General features: G+C 35.1%; 1 protein-coding gene across 7 annotated transcripts in view; it reads left to right on the top strand.

Moving 5' to 3' along the window:
* ADK (adenosine kinase) overlaps window positions 1–25,023 on the top strand; it is a 490,534-nt gene that overhangs the window by 143,226 nt on the left and 322,285 nt on the right. For all 7 annotated transcript variants that reach the window (XM_028109694.2, XM_028109695.2, XM_028109693.2 and 4 more), the window contains one exon: window positions 15,108–15,186. In XM_028109694.2, the coding sequence (XP_027965495.1) occupies window positions 15,108–15,186 (79 nt within the window). The remainder of the gene's footprint in view (window positions 1–15,107; window positions 15,187–25,023) is intronic.

Here is a 25,023-nt window from a genome sequence, read left to right as displayed (position 1 = left end):
CTGTTCATAATTCTTACTATATCTTTTTTATGAGGACTGTTTTTTCCATATAATAATAACTGGTGCTCAGTTACAGGAACTTGTCATGAAATCTTTCTCATTTCAAGTAGTATTTGCTTCATATCAGATAGCTAGAAAAAATGACACATTAAAATTTAAAGAGCTGTTTCTTTTTAATTTCTCCTCTCCTTTTTTCCGTCATCATTCTCCTTTTCTTTCATTTTTCTGGCTTTATAAAATACATCTTCTGGATGCATCTTAAAAATAATTAAGCCACAACTACCTTTAATTAAAAAGAAATTCATTCAGTTTTGGGCCATGAGATGTTTTATTCTAAATATTATTTTTATTGTATATCATTGTAATGTTTTCTTAATTATTGGATGGATCTCCCAGTCCTTAGTGTGCTACTTAACAGTTGTGAGAAATCCATCAAAAGTCACTTAAACTGGGCTTGGAGGATAATGAATCTGAATTTCCTCATCCTTAAAACAAAGGATGCAGTGGTGTCTGGATGGCTCAGTTGGTTGAGTGTCTGACCCTTGGTTTTGGCTCAGGTCTGACCTCAGCCCATGTTGGGCTCTGTGCTGAGCACAGAGTCTACTTGAGATTCTCTCTTTCTCTCCTTCTGCCCCTCCTGCTTATGCTTATTCTTTGTCTCTCAAATAAATAAATAAATATTTAAAAAAAAAACAAAGGTTATAAATAGAATCACACATAACCTGCACCTTCAGAATTGCTAGGAGATAGAATATTCTAGACATCAAATTTCTTATAAGTAAAGGAAGAAACATATTCCAGTAGAGCTCTTACTGCTTCTTTGTTTCTGTACCTTTGGAGAGCAGGGATTCGGTGGTGGTGCTTAAGAGACCTTGAAGAAGAAGAAAGAGATATGGAGAATGTAGTTCAAAAACAGACACAGTCACTCTTGAAAAGAAAAAGCCCAGCACAGGTCTTTGGACATAGAGCAACATCAAGCAGGCCCTCTTCGCGTTACACCATTCCCAATCCATTCCAGTTAGATTTCTCCTTTTTTACACTGGAAGGGGCTTGTCCAGTATAGGTACTGAACCATGTCCTGGACCTCAGAGCAAGGGATCTCAATGGAGAAGGAGAGACACATAATGAAAAAAAGATGACAAGGAATGGGAGAAGACAATGGCTTTGAATTGTGTTGGATTGGAATTGGAGATAGCCATATGAACCCATAAAATTGATTTCACAGATAAAAACTTCATCTTCTTAGGAAGTTTTCATTGAGGTACTATAAATAATAAAAGTGCATTATCTATATAACCTACTCCAAAATGATTTGTAAAGACAAATGTCTATGTAAGAATAGAGAAAAGGGGATAAATGTTCAAAATGTTAAAAATTGGTGAATCTTGGTAAAAGGTATACAAGTGTTCTCTGTATTATATTGTAGTCCTTCCATAGTTTGAAATTATTTCTAAATCAAAAGTCACTAAAACTCTAAATATGTGTCTTAGAAAATTGGGATGTTTGCATAAATCTTACTTGTCTCATAGGCTTGTTTTGAGTTTCAGGTGTGTTTCACGTGTATCTCTGTGTATCCACGTGTATATCTTTCTGTGGAGGTAGGTAGATAGATATGCACATACATGCAGAGAGAGAGAGTCTTTTGGAATTTCCTTTTTGTTTCTCTAGATAATATAGTCTTCTTTTTTTTAAATTGCCTATAGATATGCTATATCCAGAATGTCAAATAAATGGAATCATATTGTATGTAGCCCTTTTATGTCTGGCGTCTTTTACATTGCATAATACTTTGGAGATTCATGCATGTTCTTAAATGTATTGTTTGTTTTTATTGCTTAACTTTGCGTGGATGTACCATAATTTGTTTATCCATTCACTACTTGACGGACATTTGGGTTGTTTCAAGTGTTTGGTGGTTATAAATAAGGCTTTTCTAAACAGTCATGTGTCTAAGTTGTCTGGTAGTGTATGTTTAATTTTCTAAGAAATTTCCAAATTGTTCTAAAGAGGGTGTATCATTTTTTATTTCCATCAGCAACTTATGAAAGTTTCAGTTGTTTCACATCTTCATCAGCACTTAGTATTGCCAATTTTTTTAAGCTAGCATTCTTTTTTTTTAAGATCTTATTTATTTGGGGCGCCTGGGTGGCTCAGTCATTAAGCATCTGCCTTCAGCTCAGGTCATGATCCCACGGTCCTGGGATCGAGCCCCGCATCAGGCTCTCTGCTCAGCGGAAAGCCTGCTTCTCCCTCTCCCATTCCTCCTGCTTGTGTTCCCTCTCTCTCTGTGTCTGTTTGACAGAGAGAGAGCAAAAGCCCGGGAAGCAGCAGAGGAAGTGGGAGAAGCAGGCTCCCCATTGAGCAGGGAGCCCAATGCGGGGCTTGATCCCAGAACCCTGGGGTCATGACCTGAGCCGAAAGCAGACGCTTAACCGACTGAGCCACCCAGGCACCCCTATTAATCTTTTGCCCAATTTTTATTGGATTTTTTTCTCACTATTGAGTTTTGAGAGTTTTTTTTTTATATTTTTGGGATAGTATATCCTTCTCAAAGTTAATATTTATAATATTAAAAAGTCTATTTCTATAACAATAAGTATATTTTTGAAATATTAGGTCAATCATATTTAAGTCGAATTATGAACAGTGTTTTGGTACCCTTATTTGTTAGACTCACTATGACCTGTTTAGAGTGAACATAGGTTGTCAGACTTGTCAGGAATTAATGTTATGTAACATAAAAAAATATCATAGCTTGGTAATAAGTCACTCTTTTCAGGAATGTCAGAAAATAAAACTGTTTATATTTCTAAAATTTCCTATTAAATTTCTCACATTTGTGTAACTTTGCCATTTGTCTTGCCAATTTACAATATTGCTGGGGTAATTTATTTAGGCTTAAAAAAAGAGGTTTTTGGGGCACCTGGGTGGCTCAGTCATTAAGCGTCTGCCTTCGACTCAGGTTGTAATCCCAGGGTCCTCAGATCAAGTCCCACATTGGACTCCCTCCTCAGAAAGCCTGCGTCTCCCTCTCCCACTCCCCCTGCTTGTGTTCTCTCTCTTGCTATGTCTCTCTCTGTCAAATAAATAAAATCTAAAAAAAAAAAAAGATTTAAATAAAAGAGGTTATTTGAAAGAAATTTCTTAACCTTTTAAAAACTGAATGAAGATAGATTTTGAAACACTCTTTGAATCTTTCAAGTTGAACTGGAGCATTTTGACCCTTAGGTTATAGGAGTAGGGCTTTACTTTTACATTTAGATTTTTGAGTGTGGATGATCATCATTGGAATTAAGAGTCCTGGGATTGTTTTTCTACAATATAGTGAATATACATTGTTTCATTATCATCTTCTAACAGATGTTGTCCTCCTTACGTTTCAGACCCCTGATTTTCTTTATTCTTGTGTACTGGGTATTCTTTATTCAGTACCGCTAGATTTTCTAAGCAGAGTAGGCTTATCTCATTGTATTTATTGTGTTAGACTTTGCTTATGTTTATTGTGTTTATGCTGTTATTAATCCACCTCTTAAAATTCATTGAAACATCAATTACTGTTTGTTCCTCACTCTGTAAAGTGGAAACTATTTGGAGGTCTTAGAAAACAATCAGTCCACTTTAATGACAAGCAGCAAAGTCGAGCTCCTCTCCTTTCAGTATAGCATCAATTAATTCTGTTCCATTAAAATTTTCAGTTACTGACCTTCCCATAACTTTCTGCTCACGTTGTACTTAGTACAGTTACTATTTTGAAAAGGTGAATCTTTTTGTATTATACTTTCATACATGTATTTCTATTAATCGTTGTACCTTGATTTTAATGCTTAATGGGGCTTTTATTCTAATGGACAGATTATGTTACTTAGCTTATGTTTAAGTTAGTAATTTAGTTACTGCCCAACCTTCCACAACTGGGCTGTGTGCTGTTGCTAGTAGCATGCTTATGATCATCAATAGTATTTTTATTTTTACCAGAAATCAGTGCTATCTTTTAGTAGACTTTAAATTCCCATATTTGATCATTTCATTTGATACCTTTTCTTGTGTATAGTTCCATGCTGAGGTGGTACTGTATCTCAAAAGATTTAATATTAAACCTGGCATCAGAAAACTAGTGGTTAGTCACAGCTTTGCCTACCAAACATTAGTGTTTGAAAGCTTCTCTACTTCCTTGTATTTTACTTTTTTCTCAAAGAGCAAAACAGATATAAAGATAGCTATCTTATTGTCAGGAATTATCAGTTGTTTATAAAGTATTTAATAATGTGATATGAGAGTGGAAAGCATTACTTACAATTTAAATTCTCCTATTCTCAGAACAAGAACCCCTAAAACTTCTTTAGGGGTATGTGGCATATTGTTTTTTGCTTTTTTTCCATAAGGTTAGTCCACAAGAAATTCTGAATTATATTCTAGTGACATTAATTTGTATGTAAAAGTTTTCTTTAATAAAAATAGTCATTATAAAATGAATATAAATATAAGCACATGGTCAAATTGTAGGAACTATAAAAAAGGAAAAGGCTTATATAAAAAATACCAGGGGCTCCTGGGTGGCTCAGTCAGTTAAACGTCTTTGTTGGGCTCAGGTCGTGATCCCAGGGTCCTGGGATTGAGCCCTGCTTTGGGCTCTTCACTCAGCGGGGAGCCTGCTTCTCCCGCTTCCTGTCCTCCTTGCTCAGGCTCTCTCTCTCTCAAATAAATAAATCTTTTTAAAAATAAATAAATAAATAATGCCATTGGCATGTTAATGTATTTTCTTCTGGTCATTTTGTTAATAATTTCTAAAGAAAAATAATGTGTTAAATGCATCTCAGATTGTTTTGAACATTTATTATTTTTCTTTTATTTTTTGTTCATTTGTCTAGTCTGAGCCTTAACATTTTTATTTCTCTTCTGTATGAGAATATTAAAATAACATTTAAAAACTGAACTAATTTATTAAATTAATACTAAAATATGTAAAATAATATTTTAAAATATTTTTAAAAATATGTAAGTAAATATCATAACCATTTTTCATATTGCTAAACATCTTTATATTTAAATTTTTTTATTCCAGTTTTGCTTTAATTTTTTTATCCTTTTTTTTTTTAAAAGATTTTATTTATTTGACAGAGAGACACAGCGAGAGAGGGAGCACAAGCAGGGGGAGTGGGAGAGGGAGAAGCAAGCCTCTCATGGAGCAGGGAGTCTGATGTGGGGCTCGATTCCAGGACCCTGGGATCATGACCTGAGCTGAAGGCAGACGCTTAACGACTGAGCCACCCAGGCGCCCCTCAGTTTTGCTTTTATATAGAAAAATTTTAAATATTTTTATATTATCAAATTTATTTTTATTCTTTTTTTCTTTGCATTATCTGGAAACTGTCATCTAGAACTTTGATAAGTACTGAATCCAGTTTTTCCTCTAGCATTTTATTTAAGTAACGTTTCCTGTGGAAGTTTTTAAACATTATGAAAGCTATAAATTTTATTAATTTGGGCTTTCACAAATAGAGTGCTAGTAGGAAAATGGATCAGCTACTGTTTTTTCACTCCTGTCAGTCATTTGATTGAAGTGTGTGATATGCCCATTCCATTCAGACAAAGAAATTTAACCAAAAGGAGAAAGTAAGAATGAGTTTATCAAGTACTGAAATTGCCACACTTTATTCCCTGTAGAAAAAAATCACATAATGGAGGGGCACCTGGGTGGCTCAGTCAGTTAAGAATCTGACTCTTGGTTTCGGCTCGGGGCATGATCTCAGGTTGTGAGATTGAGCCCTGTGTCGGGGCTCTGCACTGGGAATGGAGCCTGCTTAAGATTCTCTTTCTCTCCCTCCCCCCTCCCCCTCTCCCTCTCTCTCTTCGTCTCTTAAAAAAAATATATCCCATAATGGAAATATGTTGAAGTTTCCCGTAACATGTAAAGCTATTAAACAATTTCATCCCTAAACAACTTAGGAAATATTTAAGATTTTTATATAGTTGATTAGATTATTTACCTATCAAGTTATACTCCTAGTTTTGAAGCTCATTAATGTTTCAGCCTGAATTTTTGTTTCCATTCATTAAAGATACTCAGTCCTTCATCTTTCCCCAACATTTTCCATTGGCTGCATTAGTAGTTTTGACCCAGACAAGGTAGACCATTCATAGACAAACAGAAAATTTTGTATCAGCTAGAAAAGTATACAGAGAAAATTAAGATGTGTCCATTCCCTGCAAGAGATTAAAAAAAAAACAAAACAACAAACCAAAAACCAAATCTTGCCTCATTACAATCATTTCCCTAAATAGAAATGTTTCTTTGTTTGTCACTATGTATGAATTCCCTTTGCTCCGTACAATTTTCTTCTCTCTTATATTTCCTTTCTCAACATCACCCACCTGGTCATCCAAACTAGAAATCTCTGAATTGTCATCCCTTTACCATGTCTTCCTCTTCCAGCTATTTATCACATGTTATATCTTCAACCTCAGAAACGCTTCCTCAGTTTAATAATTTCTCTCTAGTGCCTTAGCTCAACATCTGATCTTTGGTATGAACTATTTGAAATGTGGCAGTCTTCTGCCTCTCTTTATTCTACATTGTCCTCCAAACAGTGGTGTCATCATTTTTAAAAACAAGTCTGCTTTCACACTATTAGCAAACAGATTTTAGTAATTTCTGCTTGCCTGTCGAATAATGTCTAAATTTATTAGCCTGTCAGAGAGAGTTACCTTTTCATTGCCAGTTTTTACTACTTTGATTTTGGTCTATATTTTAGTCTGTGTTTAAATTGTTTCTCAGAGGGGCGCCTGGGTGGCTCAGTCGTTAAGCGTCTGCCTTCGGCTCAGGTCATGGTCCCAGGGTCCTGGGATCGAGCCCCACATTGGGCTCCCTGCTAGGCGGGTAGCCTGCTTCTCCCTCTCCCGCTCCCCCTGCTTGTGTTCACTCTCTCGCTGTGTCTCTCTCTGTCAAATAAATAAATAAAATCTTTTAAAAAAAATAGTTTCTCAGAATATGTCATGTTTTTGTTTTACCCTCAGTCCTGAGTATTTTTTCTCCCTTATCTGTCAAATTTGGTTCAAATGTTAAATTTTCCCTGCCTCTTTCATTCAGAATCACTCACTTCTCTGTTCTATGCTTTTTATTCAGCTTTGTTGTATATGCAGTTCTTTTTAGATAATTGTATGGAAAATTGTGTGTTCTTCCATTATAAAATGAAGTAGATTAAAAAATGTTTTTGTTGCAAAGCAGTTTATATGCTTGTTACATTGTCAAAATAAATGTATATAAAATCCATACTTGCTCCTGCTTTGGAGCTAACCACTATTAACACCTTGGTTGTACTCTTCAGATCCTTGTGTGTGTGTGTGTGTGTGTGTGTGTAGGGTAATTTTGTTTGCACTCTGCACATGTATATTGTAATTTTGTTGGATTATATTGTGTGTTTGTTTTGGTAACTTAATATTTCTAAATTGAAATATATGGAAATATCAGTAGATACAAGGTCTAACATTTTAAAAAATTTAGCTCTTTAGTAAAGCAGTGCATACACACAGTAAAAATAAAGTGAAAAGTTAAACACTTCTCCAAGACTTCTAGCTTTGGGAAATGGACTTATCCTGCCTTTCATCAGGATTTGTTAGAATTTATTAGGTCAAAATTTGGAATAAGACTAAGTTTGCCCATTTACTACTGTTACTACCGACTATTAACTGTGCATGTTATGCTGGAGGTCCTGAGTTTCTGAACTAAGGCAAGAAAAAGAGAGAAAAAAATTGTCATTGTTCATAAATGATGATTATATATGGCAAAAACAGATAAATTATTGGAATTAATTAGAGATATTAGCAACTTGGATAGATAAAAATTGTTATATAAAGAATTCTATTTCTGGGGCTTCTGGGTGGCATAATTTGTTAAGTATCTGACTCTTGGTTTTTGGCTCAGATCTGATATCAGGGTCATGAGATTGAGCCCCATGTCAGGCTCCATGCTCAGTGTGGAGTGTGCTTGGTTTTCTCTCTCCCTCTGCCCCTTCCCCCTGCTCTTGCTTGCTCTCTTTCTCTCTAAAATAAATAAATAAATCTTTAAAAAAGAATTATATTTCTAAATACCATCAACAAATAAAAATTAGGTTTAAACAAATATCACAGTAGTACTAAAATAAAGGAAGTATGAAATAGTGATTCTAATAAAAGATGTGCAAGATTTATGGCAAAAATTATGAAACTAATTGAGAAATATTAAAGACCTGAATAAATATATTGTGATGTACAGTGTGATCAAGGTTTAGACAGTTTAATATTGGAAAGGTTATCATTTTCCCATATATATATTTAATGCAATCCTAGTCAGAATCTCTACAAATTGTTTTTTGGAAATTGACATCTAGTTGTACATTTATATGGAAGTACAAAGGACCAAGAATATTCAGTGCACTCATGAAGAACAAGGTGAAGGTACTTGTTTTTCATTAAGACTTATAAGGCAATAGTAATTAAGACAAAATGCAGTTTGTGCAGGGGTAGACATATGTATCAATGAGTCAGAATTAAGAGCCCAGAGATGGTCAAGCATACATATATCGGGGCGCCTGGGTGGCTCAGTCGTTAAGCGTCTGCCTTTGGCTCAGGTCATGATCCCAGTGTCTTGGGATCGAGCCCTGCATCGGGCTCCCTGCTCCGCGGGAAGCCTGCTTCTCTCTCTCCCACTCCCCCTGCTTGTGTTCCTTCTCTCGCTGTGTCTCTCTCTGTCAAAAAAATAAATAAAATCTTAAAAAAAAAAAGCGTACATATATCATTATCTCTCTCTCTCTGTCTTTGTATGTATCTATAGTGATAATGATTCTGGAGGTTACCCAACTGTTTACTTTATAACTTTTTTTAAATTGCACATTTATTTTCGATATCTTTAAGAAATTTATAAAAAAAACAAAAGAAAGCCCAACAATATAACTTCCCTCCTTCTCCACGCCACAGACCTACAAGTACTAACAGTTAATGTTTTTAGTTTACATTATAAATTTACTTAATGTGGGTTATGCCCCATTCTTTAATTAACAAATTTACATGTCTGTTGACTCTCCTCTGGAAGATGAAGAATATAGTGCACTTATACTGTTTTTTCTCTTTTTCCTTTCTCATTGCCTTCTTTATGCTTTTTATGTATTTTAATTTTTCCACTGATTTTATGGCTTTAAACAATAGACTTAAAACCTCTTTTCAAAGTTGATTATTAACATTCGAGATACTTAGACTCTTTAAATGAAGAACATTAGTAAACTTCTCTTTCATCTCTCCCTTTTTCCATCTTCAAAATGTCAGTGTTATATATGTTTTTACATTTTGTAAATGTTACTAAGTGTTAAAAATGTTTGCAACTGTAATTAAATGTTACATGTTGTATCTCAGCATAGATTCTAAAATTGAAAACCAACAAAACCTCATTACCAAATAACTAGGTAACTATTATTGGAAGGATTCATAGAACAGAAACTACACTCCTTTGTTATTAAAATTTTTGCTACTTAAGGGAGAATTTTACATGTAATAAGATATAATGGGCCCTCTTTAAATTTCTTTTTGGATTCCTTTACTCTTCCAAAGTCCTACACAGTTCTCATTTTTTTCTTCCCTTTTTTTAACAACCATGGTGTCTTCTTTCTTATGTCTCTTTTTGATTGTTACACCTCCAAATTAATATATTATTTTTGTTTTATAAATGCAGGGGAAAACAATACTTACATGTGAAGATTATATTTTCCCTTATGAGTTAATAATCTGAGAGGATATTGAATTCTATTTGGAAAATCTTTTTTTTCTTCTAGCATAGAATGTAATTTTTTTTTTTGGCATCCTATATTCTTTAAGAAGTCTGGTGTATTTATTCTTACTCCTTTTCAGATAATCTGTTACTCTTCGCTCTAGAAGTTCTTAAGGTTTTCTCTTAATATAAAGAGTTCTGAAAAAAAAAAAAACCGTTCTGAAATTGAACAAGGTGTTGTCCAAGTATAGATCCTAGTCCCCTCCCTAAAAGAATTGCTTCATATTTGGACAAATCTGAAGATCATATTTTTTTCTCTTTTGAAGACTTTTTTTCTGGTATTTCTTTCTTACTCTTCATTATCTCTAGTCTCCCCCATCATTCTTCTTAAATGGACCTTGGGCCACCTGATCCATTGTCTCTGTCTCTTAATTTTGCTTTTATACTTTTCATCTCTTATATTTCCTGTGGATTTTGGGGTGTTTTCCTGGGTGTTTTCAACTCTCTTACTTCCATCTTATTTTTTATCCACACATTTTTATTGTTCAGGTCATCCTTTCAACTACTGATATTTGTAAAAATTTCAGCAGAGGTTAAGCTAATTTATAGAAACTGTTATTTTCTGGTTGCTTCTTTTTCAGATAGTTAGGCAGACAGATTTTCCTGTATTGTTTCTGAGAAAAAATTAGTCAGGTAGTAGAATATAGTGCAGCAGTTCTTCAGAAAGTTAAACAATTAAATTTAACCATTAAAAGTTAAGTTGAGGGTGCCTGGGTGGCTCAGTTGGTTAAGCAACTGCCTTCGGCTCAGGTCATGATCCTGGAGTCCCGGGATCGAGTCCCGCATCAGGCTCCCTGCTCGGCGAGGGGCCTGCTTCTCCCTCTAACCCTCCCCGCTCTCATGTACTTTCTCACTCTCTCAAAATAAATCAATAAATCTTTAAAAAAAAAAAAAAAGTCAAGTTGACCCAGCAATTCTACTCCTAGGTGTATGCCCAAGAGAAATGAAGATAGTATGTCCACACAAAACCTTGCATGTTGAATATTCATCACAGTATTATTCATAATAGCCAAAGATGAAGACAACCTATGTGTCCAGGGATGGGTGAATGACAAAAAAAATGCTATATCCATATAACACAATGTTATTCATCCATAAAAAGGAATAAAGTACTGATAGATGCTCTAGCATGTATGAACACTGATAACATTATTCTAAGTGAAAGAATCTGGTCAACAAAATCATACACGTATTATATGATTTCATTTATATGAAATGTCCAGAACCGACAAAAGTACAGAGATAGAAAGTAGATGAGTGGCTACTTAGGGATGGGGATATTTGGTTTCAATAACTAAAGTAGGGGATTTTCTTTATGAGTTAATGAATATACTCAAAGTGATAGTGGTGATGGTTGCACAATTATGAATATATTTAAAATGATTGGATTGTAGACTTTAAATGAGTGAGTTGTATGGTATGTGAATTGTATCTCAATAAAGCTGTTACCAAAAAAAAATTATTTTTTCAATTTTTTTTAAGATTTTATTTATTCATTTGTCAGAGAGAGCACAGGCAGAGGGAGAAGCAGGATCCCCACTGAGCAAGGGGCCTGATGCGGGACTCAATGACCTGAGCCAAAGGCAGACGCTTTACTGACTGAGCCACCCACGCATCCTCCCCCCAATTTTTTTTTTAAGAAAAAAAATAATAGGTAGGCTAAGATGCTACACAATTGTCAGGATATGGAGGACTTTACAACTACAGATTGGAACATATAAACACCTTTTACTCTTGTGGATAAGGTAGGAGTGGTTGGAGAGTGTTCCAAATAGAGTGTTTAAAGGAATTACTCTTATTTTATGTCTCCTATCACTGCTTTGTCAATTCCATTATATTTTCTTTCTGTTAAGCTAGATTTATTATTTCTCAAATTTGTGGTCTGTGTGTGGCCTCTTTGCTTGCTTAGTGGTGCTGTTATACATTTGTTCATATATATGTATATGTATAAATATATATAAAACATGTTTTTTGACATCCAGTAAGACTTGGAAGAGGAAGCAAACATATGCTTCATCAACTGTCTTGACATGTGAGGTCCTGATATTTTTGTACCTCTTGAACTTATTCCAAAAGTAATGTTAATAAACAAAATTTTGGTTTCTATAGAAAACTCTCTTCATTGGGTGGAATGAGGAGAAATATACATTGATTTTTGTGTGTTTGTGATTAACAAGTATTCTGATACTACAGTTCTGATTTTGATTCACCCACTGTGCCATATGTGACCTCTGTTTGGCAATCCACTCAAACTTTATGCCTAACTTTTCCCATTTCTTTTTTTTTTTTTTTATTTTTTTGAGTAATCTCTACACCCAGCAGGGGCCTCAAACCCACGACCCTGAGATCAAGAGTCACAAGCTCTACTGACTGAGCCAGCCCGGAGCCCCCAACTTTTCCCATTTCTTAAATGAAGGCACTCTTTTAGGTCCATTTCATCTCTAAAATTGATCATGTTTACTCTGTTGTTTATTTTTGTTATTGAACTCTCTCCCTGCACCATCCAATAGTACTTTTTTATAAGAGTGGGATGTTCTTTATTTGTGTATCCGGTATGATAGCCCTCTTTACATGTGGCTGTTGAGCACTTGAAACATGGCTAGTGTGATGAACTGAATTTTTAATTTTATTTAACTTTATTAGCTTATATTTGAATGTCTATAGCTGTAGGAAGCCAGTAGCTACCTTATTTAGACCAATATTTCTAGACTATTCTGGTTTAAAAAACATTAATTTTGTTAGATGATCTGGAGAAAAAGGATTACATGACCAAAAAAGCTTAGGAAGTGTGTGTATTATATCCATCTTGAATTTTAATGTGCATATCAGCATATTAAAGGCCTTGAGATATTCTGAAGAAGCCTGTTTAACTATCATTCAGTTTTCCTAAAACTTATGGGTACTCAGAACCCTCTGAGGTTTTAGGGTTAGGTTCCACAGCTGACATTTATATAATACTTATTATATGGCTACAGTTACTGTTTTAAGCATTTTATTCAAATCGTGATTTTTCTAATGCTCACCACAAGTTTATGAGGTGGGTACTATTGAACTGCTATTTTACTTTCCTCCCTGGAAAGTGAAACACAGAAGGATTCATAGATGTGGCCAAGAACACACAGGAAGTGGTGCAATTTGCATTCTGATCTGCATTCAGATTGCTGTTGAACAGTATGTGTATGCCTTCCAAAATAGACATTTCATTTTACATTTTTCATTAAACTTTCCCAAGTTCTTAGAAATGTACTGTAGTTGATTTATTATGATTTTAGTATATAAAACAAATTTAGGCCCATCTCATTCCCCCCCCCCCAAATATTATAGCTATTTCATTAGTAGTTGTTTGAAGGGGGAAATTGATGATGGATTAAAGAAGGCTATCACTTAAGGAAAGAAATCCTTGAGAATGTGAGAAAGGATGGTATTGCTATAACTACCATAAAATAGGGAGCTTACAATAAAATCGATTCTCTCACAGTTCCGGAGGGTAGATGTCTGGATTAAGGGGGTTGGCATGGCTGTGTTCCTTCTGAAGAGCCTAGGAGAGAATCCTTCTTGCCTCTTCTAGCTTTTGGTGGGTCTTGGCATTCCTTGGCTTTCTTGGCTTATGGCTTATCACCCAGTCTTTGCCTCCATCTTCACATGGCCTTCTCCTTTGTGTCTCTTTGGTCTAAGACTTGTTATTGGATTTAGGGCCCACCTGAGTAATACAGGAGGGATGGTCTTATCAAGATCCTTAACTTGTATCTGCAAAGACTCTTTTTCCAAATAAGGTTACATTCACTGGTTCTGGGGGGACGTATCTTTTCGGAGGCCACCGATTTGTAATTGAACTCATTACAAATATGATCGAAAACCTTTGGAGGAATTGGTTTTTGAAAGTGGAGGGACCTCAAATGAACCTAGCAATTGATCACTGTATGTTTACTTTATCCATTCACTCTCCTTTCTCCTCTAATCTCTAACATCACTCTTAACTGATACCCAGTTCAGAGAGTAAGTAGAAGAGAACTTCCCTTGAACTACTGCAACTACCCACCTCTGCATCTGTGCCTATATACTTTGCCTTCTCTACTGTTATTATTACATTAAATGTATTATTAGTGGTAACAAATACTGCTGTCAAGAGTTCTGGGCAGGTTGGCTAATTTTGTTTATTGGCATCTCAGGGTTTTATAGATATAATTCCAAGGCAGTTGGAGGTATGGCAGTGGGTATAACTCCATTTTTCCTATTCCTAAGATAACCATCTCTATATTTGTCTTTTTTATTTTGAGGTTCTGTGAAATGTTTCATTTTAGTGAAAGGATCTACTTCTATCTTTAAAGTTTTTAAAGGTTTAAAAATACTTTTCAAGACTGAAACTTTCCTTGAATATGCTACTCATTTCCCAATCTCTCTCTTTTTGACCGACCTCCTGTAGCACTTGCTGCCTACATTGCATATATTTTCTTACTCAATAATTTGATGTTTTCTAGTTTTCTGTGTTTTCTCATGTGTATTCATCCTTTTGTCCCTCCAAAGCTTGTTAGCCCTTTGAAATTAAATTACATACTTAATGTCCCTTGGGTTTCTCCCACAGACTCTAACATGCTAGAGACATGTAGGGAGTATTGATTTGAGATCCACATTAATAAATGCCATCTAATTTGAGATTTATTCAAATCAGTGTCCATAGTCCTTTGGCTGCTACGTGTAGTAGGAGGTGTGTACATGGATCATCCTAAATGGAAAGCTTCATTTGTAGTGAATGTATGTATTTTCCTGGAAAGAAGTCTTATATCTTTTATCAGATGCCAAAATAATGAAGTATATCAAAGCTTTAAATCATTTTTCTCTATGCCTTTATTTGGCAGATACAGAAATTATGTCACCAAGCAACTTGCTTAGAATCATACAACCCAGTGTAGTTTCCCAGTTCTTTAAATTATAAACTGATTATCTTTATGATATCTAAAACTTGAAACTTATTAGAATATATATTTGTAAGGATCCTAGAGATCACTTAATATGGGAAACTATGCATTACTTATAATAATTTATGAATTTTTATTTTTTACCTTTTTTAGTTTATGGGTTAATTATGGGCAGCTTATATATTTTAAATTTTTGTAATTGTGGATTTGTGGAAGAAATTTCCTAAGTTTTGAAATTCAGCAAAGTTGTTTTTTGTACATATTTCAGTTCATTCAACAGAATTATGTAATTCAAAATATTTTAGTAATTGTAATTTAATGTACTTCTAGTCAGAAAAATTTGCATTGTGACAACTGACAGATGCTAATTTTTTTCTACTGTGATTTCCTTGTAGGTTTGATGAACTTATAAAAAAATTCAAAGTTGAGTATCATGCTGGTGGCTCTACCCAGAATTCAATTAAAGTGGCACAGGTTGGTTAATTATTTTAAAAGTTATAAAGAAATGGATTCAAAATGACTCTAGACTATTGCTGTCAAATAGTTTTGTTGGTTTTGAGTTGGGATTTTAGCAATCACTGCCCATCTAATAAAAAAATTATTTTATTTTAGTTGTTATTCCTTTGATTATTGGTGAGCTTGAACATCCTTTAATATGCTTATTGTTCATTTATATTTCTTAATTACTTGTCGAATCTATTGACTGTTTATTTTATAACTTTTCAGTGTTAATATGAATTCTTCATATTTTGTGGATATTATTCCCTTTATCAGTTGAAAGTATTTATTTCTTATTTGTACTTTAACTCTGATTAGTGTGCCAGAGTTCTTTGTTTTTATTTTTTTAAAGATTTATTTATTTATTTGGGAGAGTGAGCGAGCAAGCGGGGGGGGAGGGGCAAGGGGAGAGGGAGAGAGAAACTCAAGTAGGCTCTGCACTGAGCATGGAGCCTGACATGGGGCTTGATCTCACGACTCTGAGATCAGACCTGAGCCAAAATCAAGAGTCAGATCCTTTAAGTTACTGTACCACCCAGGTACCCAGGTTTTTAGTTTCTTTAAACATAATTAAACTTTATGGCTTTGGTATTTCATATATTATACAGAAAGGACATTCATATAACAAGATACTGCCAATTTTCTTGTGTTATATGCAGCTGTATAGGCATATCCCTTTTATACATATATACATACATAAACATATTACATGTGTGTGTAAATTCATGTCTCTGTATCTATACCCATCTGTATCTTCCAGTGGATAATTGGATAAATTCATTTTGATATATACTCTTCAAGTCAACAGCCTAACCTAATCTTGAATGAGAGTGTTAATGTTCTATGTGTACTTCTAATCACAAGGGACATGAAAAAGCTTTACCTGCTACCTCTGGTTCTTAACCTCTGCGGTTTGAAAACTAGCTCAGAATCCTACTTACTGCAGTTGTAGGTCAACTCTGATGGACTTAGGTCATTTTGAATTCTCATTGATTAATGCTTTCCTTTTGTATTTTAAGTAACTTTAAAAGACTAGAGAAATGGAAAATTGACAAAAGTTGAACAATTTCTGATTTTTTGAACTAAGTCTTAGTTGACTTAGACATACAGTGTAATTATCCCACATACTTCTAAAACTCAGATTTCATCATACTATTAAAATATTTTCAGTTGTAAAAATTAATTTCTAAGGTAGTCTGGTCATTTGTGTGGAGTGGCCTGAGGAGAAGGTCCTTGTATTTATCGATTGATTTGTGTTGTTTCTGTAAAACCTCTTCCTGCTGACCACTTTGTGAACTCAGCTTAACAAAAATAGGATCATTTACTTTTTGTCCTTAGGTTATATATTAGTTGCTTGAACTGCCATAACAAAATACCACAGACCGTGTGGCTTAAACCGTAGAAATTTATTTCTCACAGTTCTGGAAGCTAGACGTCCAGAATCACGGGGCCATCAGGATTGATTTCTGGTAAGGATTCCTTCCTGGCTACCTTCTCACTTTGTCCTCACGTGGCCTTTCTTCTGTGTCCACTCAGAAAGAGATCTCTGGTGTTTGTTTCACTTCTGGTAAGGACATCATTCCTACTGGATGAGGCCCTCACTCATAGGACCTTATTTAACTTTAACTAAAGGTGCTATCCAAGAACACTCATATTGTGGTTTAGGGCTTCAATATATGAATTTTTGGGGAGAGGAGCACAGTTCTGTCTGTAAGAGATAATTTTTTTATTTTTTTATTTTTTTTATTTTTTTATTTTTTTATTTTTTAAAGATTTTATTTATTTATTTGAGAGAAAGAGAATGAGAGATAGAGAGCACGAGAGGGAAGAGGATCAGAGGGAGAAGCAGACTCCCCGCCGAGCAGGGAGCCCGATGTGGGACTCGATCCCGGGACTCCAGGATCATGACCTGGGCCGAAAGCAGTCGCTTAACCAACTGAGCCACCCAGGCTCCCAAGAGATAATTTTTTTAAAGCCTCAATCTATTAAAGCACATTCTGCTGCCTCTTCAGTCTTTTTTTTTTTTTTAAGATTTTATTTATTTATTTGAGATAGAGAGACCACCTCTCTCAAGGTGGAGGGGCAGAGAGAGAGAGGGAGAGAAGTAGGAGCCCCACTGAGCAGAGAGCCGGATACGGGGCTCGATCCAAGGACCCTGGGATCATGACCTGAGCCAAAGGTAGACACCCATTTGACTGAGCCACCCAGGCACCCCGTCTTTTTTCCTTCTGGATCTGGGAGACTACTAGCTGTCCACTAATAAATTTTCTCCTTACTTGAGGATCTTCATTAATTTCTACCTTTCCAAAGTTTATACTTAACATAATATCAAAGTCTTCATTTGATTTATACCCGATATTAGTCTCCTTAGTAAAACAGTCATTTCCTATTATTATTTTGCAACTTCCATAATATCTTATGTGCCCCATAACAATGTATCCTAGTAATACTTTATTTGTTCCTAGCTTTAAAAAAAGGAAGTAAATAGAATTTAAAATTTGGGGCCATCAAACAATATTTTTATTTTGTTATTATTAGTGGTAAATTTGGGGTTAACATCGTATCCTGATTGCCAGACTATCCATTTTCTTTTTTACCATATGCAAAGCAATTCAGCCAACATGTGTTGATATGTATAAAGCTCTGTGCTATATGATAGACACATCAATAAACAAGAAATATTCCTTTTACAAAATTCTTGCTTATATTGGGAAACTTAACATTTCTTTTCTCTTTAACCACTATCCTAAATTTTCCTCTTCTGTTCTTCCTCTTTTTCTTCATTACTTATTAAATTCTTACTCTGTGCCAGGCAGTCTATTAGATGTTAGTTAGATGTTAATGATGGACTTGGTCCATACTTTTGAAGCTTTCATTATAATGAAAATATAGTTGGGGAAAGGGGTAGTGGGGCACAGAGAAAGAATGATAAACTATTAAGTACAATATAATGTTATAGGAACAATCCTTTCTACCCCTAAGAGACAGATAAACAAACCCGTTTACAAGAACCAGAGTAAAAATACATCAGTACTCACATATGTGATTTCTCCGGTTTCTAGAAACCTGAACGTAAAACTCTATAATCTTCCCAAGGACACCTCCAATATGATATTCAGTTACTAGTTGAATCACGACAATTCCCATTTTCTCAGTGGGATTTTTATCTCATGTTCTTGATTTTAGGAAGTTTTAAATTTGAACTAGGAAAACTAAAAGAGATACCCATGAAAACAATTTTTCTCTATCTGACTTGAACCCTTCCTCCCCTGGCATAAGACTGTCAGTCTGTTTTGTAAGATGTTTTTCCAACTGTTAGTGGAGCCTCTCAGAAGCTGCCATAAGGAGGGAAGGGTGATGCTTGATTTGTTCTAGATTTGTTTCTCTAAAAGCAGAGCTGTTCTACTTTATATTTTATATATTAACTTTGATATAATATTGAATTATTTTAAAAGTTATACTGCCCACTCAGGCCCATTAGGATGCCTACTGTCATATCAACATTTTTTATGTTTGTGTTGGCAAGGATATAGAGAAATTGGAATCCCATACACTGTTGGTGAGCATGTAAAATGGTGTATCCATTTTGGAAAACAGTTGTTTCCTCAGAAAAATTACAAATAGAATTATCATCTGATCCAGCAATTCCACTTCTGAGTATGCTATGGACTATATGTTTGTGTCCCCCTAGATATATGTGTTGAAGCCCTAACTCCCATTGTGATGGTATTTGGAGATGGAGCCTTTGAGGGGTATTAGGGGGTTAGATGAGGACATGAGTTATCTAATCATGAAGAATTAGTTCTCTTATAAGAAGATACACCAGAGACTTTGCACCGCCCCTCCCTCCCACCACCACATGAGGACGCAGTGAGAGGATGGCCATCTACAAGCCAGGAAGAGAGTCATCTCCGGGAACCAAATTGCACCTGGGATCTTGGATTTCCGCGCCTTCAGAACTATGAGAAATAAATTTCTGTTGTTTATGCCATCCAGTCTGTGGTATTTCATCATGGCAGCCTGAGCAGACTAAGACATATTACATTCCCAAAAGAATTGAAAGAAGGGTCTTGAAGAGGTATTTGTACACCCATCTTCTTAGCAGCATTATTTACAATAGCTGAAAGGAAAACATAGAGCTATTAAAAGGAAGAAAATTCTTACACATACTACAACATGGATGAATCTTGAGGGCATTATGCTAAGTGAAATAATCTAGTCACAAAAAGCCAAATACTGATGATCCTTATATAAGATACCTCAGGTTGTCAGATTCATAGAGATGGAAAGTAGAATGGTGATTGCCAAGGGTTAGCAAGAAGGGGGAGTTATTGCTTAATGATGATAGAGTTTCAGTTTTATAAGAGGAAAAGTTCTGGAGATGGATAGTGGTGGTGGTTCTTCAACAATGGGAATGTACTTAATGCCACTGCACTGTACACTTACATCTGATTAAAAAGGTAAATTTAGTGTATGTCTGTTTTACCACAATTAAAAAGTAAATTTAAAAATGGATTCTAGGGGCACCTGGGTGGCTCAGTCATTGGGTGTCTGCCTTCAGCTCAGGTCATGATCCCAGGGCCCTGGGATCAAGCCCTGCGTTGGGCTCCCTGCTCCGCGGGAAGCCTGCTTCTCCATTTCCCACTCCCCCTGCTTGTGTTCCCTTTCTCACTGTGTCTCTCTCTGTCAGATAAATAAATAAAATCTTAAAAAAAAAAAAAGATTCTAAAATGCTTCCGTAGGCAATGATATCAAGTTACAGATTTCATTCGCTTCTTGAGCAATCAATGAGGCAACATAACAACTTAAGAGCATGGGCTTATTCTTGGGACCATGGGAGTACGTTTGAACTGGGTTTGAGTTTAAGCTTTGTCACTTTACTGGCCTTGAAGCCGTGAGGAATTTATTCAGCTTATCTGGGTCTTTCATCTGTAAATGTGGTGGTTAAAGCTTATCTTGGAAGTTGTAAGGATTAATGTGATAATGTTTATAAAAATTATACTACTTTTAAAAAGAAAGCTTGGAAACCACTAGGGTTGAAGACTTTTTTTTTTTGTTATTTTTCTGAATGTTTTTCATCTTAACAAAACTTAAATTTACCCATTTATGGACAGGACAACCAGAATTGTGGCTCTCATCCACTTAAAAATAGTAATTTCAGTCTAGCCCTCAATTGAACCATCTTGTTTTGCTTTTCATTTCCCCTAATATTTTGAAACTACTTTTCCTTTCCATCTGATGATCTAACTACATATTTGCTAAATTATAATTTATGCCTAGGACGCCTCACAGTTTTCAAAAATGGTACATTAGAAGTACTTTCCTTTAGAAGGACGATTTCTCAGATTTTCCTTGGCAGACAATAATAGGAAGAACTGATTCATTTGTAGATAAAGCTCATATTTATTGAGTGTCTGCTATGTTCTAGTCATTGTGCTCTGTAGTAACTGGTGACTTAAGCTCTCTTTTTTAAATTTTAAGAAAAAACTGAAAAAATAGAGCCTTAGAGTGAACAATCCTGATACAGTCTTAGTTGTATCTAATTCTGATATAGTCTTGTTCAATGAGGACACTGAGGTTGAGCTTAGAGCTGTCTAAAAAGTTGAGGCAAATACAATAGAAAGGAGTTGACAGGGATACCCCACCAGGGAAAAGTACTGGGTTTTGTTTTGTGTTAATGTGTTTGATTGGTTGGTTTGGGGCTATTCTTATCCATTTGAGTTCTCCTTCACTCCCCAGAACACCTGGATTACAGGTTTCCATTTTTTCTATCACTCTGCATTATTAAAGAAGCAAGTATTAGGCAGCAACTAGCAACCCAGTAGAGCTGCACTAACTGAATGTCTGCCAGATGCTGCGAACTGTAGATCTGAAATAGGATGAGATCTATTCTAAGGGTAAAATTTCAGTGACCATCTAAGTTTTCATAGACTTCTTGATGGTATATACCATGTGAAATATGTATTTTCTGTATCTGTATGTGTTTTATGTAATATATATTTTGAAAATACTCAGTTCTTCTGTAAAGAGAAGAAAAAAAAGCAGGTGGATGGAATTCATATATAGTAAACTGGTAAGTTATAAGATTGAGCCAAAAGTCATAGGACTTTTTTTAAAGTATAGACAGTAAATAATCAAGTAGCTTGGGAAATAGGCAAATCTGGTGTTCTGTATATAAATAGCCAGTAAGTTTGTAACCTGTAAAACTGCTAAGGATAGACTAAAGAAAAACTGTGTTGTAACAAATAAGAGTATTATTTATAGAAAGGGACCATATCATGAGCATGTACCACTAAGCTAATAGTTATATCATTCCAAATTAACCACTCATTAGTGACACTTAGTATGTTCTTATTCTGGCCCCATACACACTACCCAGGAGAGGCAAATAAAACCTTGACTGTTCAAGCTTTAGCATCTTTGCTCTTGAGTTTCTCTTAGAGGACAAGTAGAGTGTGTACATGTGATCCTAAGCACTACTGTCTGTGGTCCCCTTGCTTAAACTGTGACCCTCTTCTCATAAGTACACCAACATCATCAGGGAAGACTGATGAGGTGAATAGACAGGGCATTTGAACATTCAGCTAGTGAGGTCCTAACTTGATTGCCTCCTAATGTATTACACCATGATTCTTGGCGTTTTCCCCTTGCTTCTTGCTGTTTTTTGTGGTGGTGGTTGTTTTTTAATGGATGAATTGTAGTATCAACATCTTAATTTGGGTGGTAGGCCCTTTTTGTTCTTTGCCTTCTGGGATAGCTGGCATGTTTATATATTTGGAGGCTACTAGTGCTTCAGGGTAATTTCCCCACACAGTTCTAGGTTTAAGTGGATTTCTCCTTGTTCTGTGGTTTAATAATACCTTACATGGTAGCTACGGAAAAATATGCAGAAATGTTGAAAAGGATTATTATTTGCAAAGATCGTCACTTCTATGGAAAAATAACTAAAAGTCATACAGAGAGTAAAGGTTAACACTTTATAATCAGTGTACAGCTCATTCTGTCACATCTGACCAACAACCATACTTTGATATTATCAAGTGATGTGGCAAATCATGTCAACAAGAAAATGTTTCCATTAGTTCTTTGATACTTTGATTTGTTAAATTATGTTCTTGGAGATTTCATTGTAATCACAGGCCGCATAAAACAATATTGTTGAGATGTCCAAATACAATTCTAGACTTTTCTCATCTGCATGTTTGACAGTGCAAATTTAAATTTTGTAAAATTTCAGTGTAAAGTTCTTTTTAATGAAAATTTGAAAATCTTACCTGAAAAGTATTCTGCACCCCTTGTATACAACACTGCTAAAAAGTGGTATGATTTGCTTACCTGTGATATTGATGTTTCGTAGTGAAGGTTTTGGGACACTTCAATTTTCTCAATATGTACAGGTGCACTTAATGTGATTTTTGACTGTAAAGAAATGGAAGGAGGTAGCCTCCTTGGACATGTGCCTTAAAAATGGCTATAATTGTTGGACTTAGAAAAGATATCCTGCAGTAAAATATTTTTAAAGTGTGAGACAAGAAGAATGTCCTTGTCTAATTTGGCAATACATTGAGGATGAGAATGGAGAAAAAGATTTTACTAAAACAGAAATTTATATGCCATTTCTCCAGAAGTGTTTGATGATATTTGAAGAAGCCATACGGAGAGTAGAAAAAACTTATACAACAAACAAATGTCTCATTTTTGTGTAATATGACTGCTTTGCAACTCAAGGTGGGGGAAAAAAAGTCACCACAAAAGGGCAGCCAAGTTAAATAAGACCTTTTCAATTTCTTTACTAAAACTGTAACTCATTTGGATTGCAACTTTGACAGCATAAATTGAAATTACCAGTGTGCTTCTGAAATGATGTTCATTTTACACATGGAAAGCATATATAATTTAAACTATCAGTGCAAAGGACATGATTGATAAACAGTTGGAATACAAAAACAAGCATTTAGATTCAAAGTAGATGGATATTTTGTAGAGTTTGAAACTAATTCTTACATATCTAAATACCGGCCATTCCTAGTAAGTACAATCCTAAATATTCCATGCTCAGATGCTTTTATTGAGAGGTATTTAGCTTGATATCATCACAGGACTGACACCAAGAATATGGAGTTGATCCAGGCAGAGTGATTAAAATGAAGTTTACATTTAACTATATTCAGTTTTACCACACTAAAAAGAAGGCTGTCCTAATGGTTCTACTCAGTTCAGAGAAGTGTTATTGGAAAGAGACACAAAGAGTAAAACTATTCTATTTCATGGGACAAAAGGAACATGTCATTGTTATTTTTTCTAAATACTGGCAATATCTGTTTAATCCAACTGTTTTTACTCTTCTTTTAAAAAAATCTTTCATTTATATACATTAAGAATGTACAATATGGCCTATAAAATTTAAATTCCAATAAAGAGTTAAAAAAGGTAAAATAAGTTGCTGTATTTATTTTAACAAAAGAAACTAATTATTATATTTTCTCACACATATTATTTAATTAGTCCTACTTTTAATTATTACTAATTATCACTGTTAATTGTTCCTATTGTTTAAATATTAACACTTATATAACAGAAAAGTAAATAATACAGAATAATATATACTTTCAGATAGGTACTGTATTGTTTTGTTCAGGCTGCCATAGCAATACCACAGACTGAGTGGTTATCCAAGAGAAATTTATTTAATCAGAGTTCTGGATATTAGAAGTCCAAGATCAAGGTGTTAGCAGCTTTGATTTCTTCTACTTCTTTTTTTTTTAAGATTTTATTTATTTGAGGGGGAGAGAGAGAGAGAGAACACGTGCATGGACTGGCACGCACACAGGAGCAGGGGAAGGGGAAAGGGGGAGGAAGAGAAGAATCCCAAGCAGTCTCCATGCTGAGCATGGAGCTCCAGCCCCATGTGGGGGGCCCCCATCCCACAACCCCAAGATCATGACCTGGGTGGAAATCAACATCAGTTGCTCAACCAACTGAACAACCAGACGTCCCAGCTTTGATTTCTTCTGAGTCCTCTCTCCTGTTGCTGTCTCTTCACATAATTGTCACTCTTCACACCCCTGGTGTCTATGTGTTTGTATCTATTTTTATAAGGATAATGGTCAAATTGAGTTAGGATTCATGATAAGGGCCTCATTTTAACTTATTTACCACTTTAAAGGTTCTATCTCTAAATAATAATAGTTGCATTCTTAAGTTCTGGGGCTTAGGGCTTCAACATATGAATTTGGGTAGGACACAATTCAGAGCATGTCAAGTACTTATTTATATGTTTTGTATTTTTGGTAGTGTACCATTTTGATTTTCTTACTTCATTTGTGTGTTTTAGTTATTTTTTTAGTGGTTACTTTGGGGATTGCAATTAACATACTAAACTTATAACAACCTAGTAAATAGTACCAACTTAGTTTCTTTTTTTTTTTTTTAAAGATTTTATTTATTTATTTGAGAGAGAGAATGAGATAGAGCATGAGAGGGGGGAAGGTCAGAGGGAGAAGCAGACTCCCTGCTGAGCAGGGAGCCCGATGCGGGACTCTATCCCGGGACTCCAGGATCATAACCTGAGCCGAAGGCAGTCGCTTAACCAATTGAGCCACCCAGGCACCCAACCAACTTAGTTTCAATGGCATACAAACATTCCTCTCCTTTGCCTTTCCATCCTCCCCCTTTATATTGTTATTGTCAGTAATTACTTCTTTATACATGGTGTGCCTATTAATATCGATTTATAATTATTGTTTTATTCATTTGCCTTTTAATTCCTACAGGAATAAAAGAGGAATTGCAAACCAAAAGTGTTGGCTTTTA

Source organism: Eumetopias jubatus, unplaced genomic scaffold (assembly GCF_037043125.1).
Source record: "Eumetopias jubatus isolate StellerSeaLion01/CBP00866 unplaced genomic scaffold, mEumJub1_p1.0 scaffold_17, whole genome shotgun sequence".
Lineage (NCBI taxonomy): Eukaryota > Metazoa > Chordata > Mammalia > Carnivora > Otariidae > Eumetopias > Eumetopias jubatus.
Note: the sequence above shows the minus strand (reverse complement) of the source record. Positions and strands in the feature narration are given on the sequence as shown.